This window comes from Saccopteryx leptura, chromosome 2 (genome assembly GCF_036850995.1).
Source record: "Saccopteryx leptura isolate mSacLep1 chromosome 2, mSacLep1_pri_phased_curated, whole genome shotgun sequence".
NCBI classification, from domain to species: Eukaryota; Metazoa; Chordata; class Mammalia; order Chiroptera; family Emballonuridae; genus Saccopteryx; species Saccopteryx leptura.
Genome location: NC_089504.1, coordinates 281,294,504 through 281,298,172, shown reverse-complemented (window position 1 = coordinate 281,298,172; position 3,669 = coordinate 281,294,504). Strand labels below are relative to the sequence as shown.

Sequence of the window (3,669 nt, the reverse complement as noted above, 5' to 3'; positions counted from 1 at the left end):
CCCACCAGGGGGTGATGCTCCGCCCCTCTGGGGCATAGCTCTGTCGCATCCAGAGCCATTCTAGCGCCTGAGGCAGAGGCCATGGAGCCATCCTCAGTGCCCGGGCCATCTTTGCTCCAATGGAGCCTCGGCTGCGGGAGGGGAAGAGAGAGACAGAGAGGAAGGAGAGGGGGAGGGGTGGAGAAGCAGATGGGCGCTTCTCCTGTGTGCCCTGGCCGGGAATCGAACCCCGGGACTCCCGCACGCCAGGCCGATGCTCTACTGCTGAGCCAACTGGCCAGGGCCTGTACTCAAGTTTTAACACATAGCAAGCAAAATACTATATTGCCAATGCAATCATTACAATATGATGTTTATTACTAATTAATCCTATGTATTTATATATTACATGTAAAACAGACATGATAGGTACTCAATAAATATTGGCCATAGTTAGCAACAGATAGAAGGTTGTATTCAATAATGGAATAGAGGAGCTATTTGCCTTCCACCATTTTCACAGCAGTTTAATATATCCTATGAAAAATGTGTCTTTGTTTTAAACAATGGGTATTTACTACTTTTGTAATTAAAAACAATTACCAAAGGAAAGATCTGCTTTGGTAGGGCAGCTGCATGGAGTAAGTAGGAACATGAGTGTCCCAGAAAACAAATGGCAAGCTATGAAACTCTAGTAGAAATTTACTTTATTTAGTGTAAGAAACAAAAAATAAGAACAATGTAAAGAACAAATCAATAAAAAATGATGTGCATTTTTGGAAAACCAGTTTCTTTTCAGACTTGAAGTTTCCGGGCACACAGAGGTTACCTATCTAAAATCTGAAATGCAGGATGGCTAAGATTTACTGTGACTGAATAAAAGATGCTATCTTATTTATTACATCCCACTCCTTTATAGCAAAGAGGTGGTAAGGGAGGAAAGGGATAAATATTGAAGGAATTTACCAAACAAGTAACCAGCAATGAGTTTTCATTTGTTACTTGAAAGAGCTAACCTGGAAATGCAAGTCCAACTGTGACCACACTATAATGACCTTGAAAGAGTGATAGGTCCTCAAAGGGGAGGGAAAAAAGGTCAACCATAGACATTTGATTAGCCATAGACAACAGAAAAATCACTTGATTTTAGGGCAGGGAAAGCTAACTGTCAATTGAAAGGTAGTAAAGGAACACAGAGTTAGAAGGATATAAAGATAAATTTGGGGAGTGGAGGAGGGGGAACACGGTGATTGACCCTACAGACACAAAGGAGGCCTTAGCGAAACTGCAGAGGACTGATCCTTAAACCAATCACCTCTTTGCCAATCTCCGTCACCTGTGGAAGAGGAAACAGGAAAAAGTTAGGGTTTTTGAGGCTGAGAAGCCTAGAAAGCTTACTCCCTCCACTCTTCAATGAGCACAGAGGTGTTTTGTTACTGTTTGTTAGTGATGATAAAGAGCAGTAGGGAGAGAAGCTCAAGCTTTATCCACTGTCACTGCTTCAAGGAGGTAGAGGCAAATGCAGGAGAAAAAGAATGAATGTTTTTCTTTCTTTCCCTTTCCCTCAGTATCCTACATGCAATTCTTGAGGACAGTACTTACTGTAGTGACCCTGCAGAGTTGACCCTTGAATTCAGGGGAATAGCAGGCCCCACTGAGTGGACACTTCTCCACTGGCTTTCCACGGTAGATGGGCCGATAAGATGCAGCACAGATGTCGAAAGGGTTGTGCATGTCATAATTAAGCTGGCAGGCATCTGTGGGGTTCTTCTCACAGGCAGCAAGGATTTTTCGGGTCTAAGAGAGGTAAGGAATCTTTTATTTAAGAGTACTGAAAGTTGCACACAACTCACATGATTTCATCTTCATGGTTTCATAGTTTCTTTGATGTAGGATGAAACTGTATTGAATGAATACAGAATACATCATCTGTATAGGATATCTATAAGGGGTATCAGTGATCCTTCCTGTGGTACCAGGCTTTCCCCTTCTCAATTCCAAAGAGCTCCATGGATGTAGACCAGTACTCCTCTCCCAAGTCTGAGAATTATCAGGGTCAGGCCTAAAGGAGTTAGAACAGGCTTCCATTGCCTAAGATTGCTTTTGGAGAATACAATGGGACATGGATGTGGAGATTAGTGGTGGTGGTAATGGGAGATGTGAGCTTAAGGACAGGTATACAGTTATTTTAAGGTGCAGTGGAGATATTCTAGGTTGCCAGTCACTCACACACTGGCATCACATCTGAATAAATTATTAGTTTAGTTTTCAGGAGCAAAAGGAGGTACCCATGCCAATAAGTAAAAAGAGCCAACATTTTGTTGGCTTTTTTTTGTTTGAATATTATTCAGTTCTTTGTTTTAGAGGCTCCTTCCATGTAAGAACAGATCTGGTTCCCTTGTGCGCACTGAAGGAGGTCCTATCTACCTGTTGAGCCACCTCTGGCTTGGGCCCAAGTTCCAAGAGGCGCCGAGCAAAGGTGGCAGCTGTTTTAAAGTTCTTGAGCTTGAAGAAGAGGTTCAGAGCTGTTCGCAGCACCAGAATCATGTGCACAGGCTGCAGGTTTGAGTGGGTAAAATAGGCTGCCATCTGGTGGACAGAAAGAGGAACAAATGCCGGGCTGATGCTACTGCTGATAGGACATTCATAACTATTACACATGCGTAAATAAATAAATAAATAAATAGGTGGAGAAATACATTATCTCCTCACAGAAATTAAACCAAATTTCTTACTCCCCAGATTGAGATCTGGACTTGGAATGAAAGAATTCAGACTTAAGGGAAGGGCTCTACTGTTCAGAGGGCCAGAGATCTTACCTCACAGATGCGCTTCTGCTGTTCCAATGTCTCTTTGGGCAGCTTCTTCCTTTCTATCTCCATGGACAAACCCACAATGTACTCACGGCAAATGGTGATAAGCTGTTGAGCCTAGAGGGAGGGGCAAAGGAAGGTCATGGTACAAAGGCAAGAATGTGAGGGTGCCCATGACTAGGACAAGTAGCTAGACCCCTCCTAACCTCTGCAATCTCCTGTTTATTGTCCACAACAAGGAGAGGTACACTGAGTAAAATGGAACGGAATTTTTCCACAGCCTCCTCAAACTTCCCAACAGTGGTAAGCTGGTAGCATAGTTGTAATCGTTGGATAAGGTCATTAAGCTTTAGGCCCACAGCTGGCACACCATTCTTTAGCCCTGCATCCTTCCTAGAAAGAGAAAAGTAGGAAGAAGATAGAAAATAATCAGAAGCCCACTAGGATTCAACTTCTTTTTCTGGCAAGATAATTACAACCACCTACTGTGAAAGTAGTTTGGGAATACGATGCAGAAGGTGTAAACCAAAGCTCCTAGAGTAGCAAGCCAAAGATCTTTTTCTACTAGGAAACCTCAGCTTTGGAGCAATTGTGACTGTCCCTGAGACTACCACCTGAAATATCCATGCCATGTTGGAACAGATAAAAGCCAAGAGCAAGGGGCCTTACCAATTGCGATTAGGATAGCCATACATGGAGGGCAGGCAGGGCAGAGCCTGATAGGTGGTACGGCCTCGGGCATAGGTCTGTAGGAACAGTTGCTTGTAGGGCCCAAACTGGGTTACTCCTACCTGGTCATGAAGGAGCTGGAATACAGGAACAAAAAGACATAAAGATTTTGGCCTAACCACATAAAAACTAAGAATCCTGGGCAAGG

General features: G+C 43.5%; 1 protein-coding gene across 2 annotated transcripts in view; it reads right to left on the bottom strand.

The window, feature by feature from the left end:
* Positions 1-669: 669 nt before the first annotated feature.
* COPA (COPI coat complex subunit alpha) overlaps positions 670-3,669 on the bottom strand; it is a 63,304-nt gene continuing 60,304 nt past the window's right edge. For both annotated transcript variants that reach the window (XM_066362028.1, XM_066362029.1), the window contains exons 28-33: positions 3,462-3,598; positions 2,999-3,185; positions 2,799-2,909; positions 2,407-2,568; positions 1,582-1,776; positions 670-1,315 (exon numbers count right to left, since the gene is read on the bottom strand). In XM_066362028.1, the coding sequence (XP_066218125.1) occupies positions 1,256-1,315; positions 1,582-1,776; positions 2,407-2,568; positions 2,799-2,909; positions 2,999-3,185; positions 3,462-3,598 (852 nt within the window). In that variant the 3' untranslated portion in view covers positions 670-1,255. The remainder of the gene's footprint in view (positions 1,316-1,581; positions 1,777-2,406; positions 2,569-2,798; positions 2,910-2,998; positions 3,186-3,461; positions 3,599-3,669) is intronic.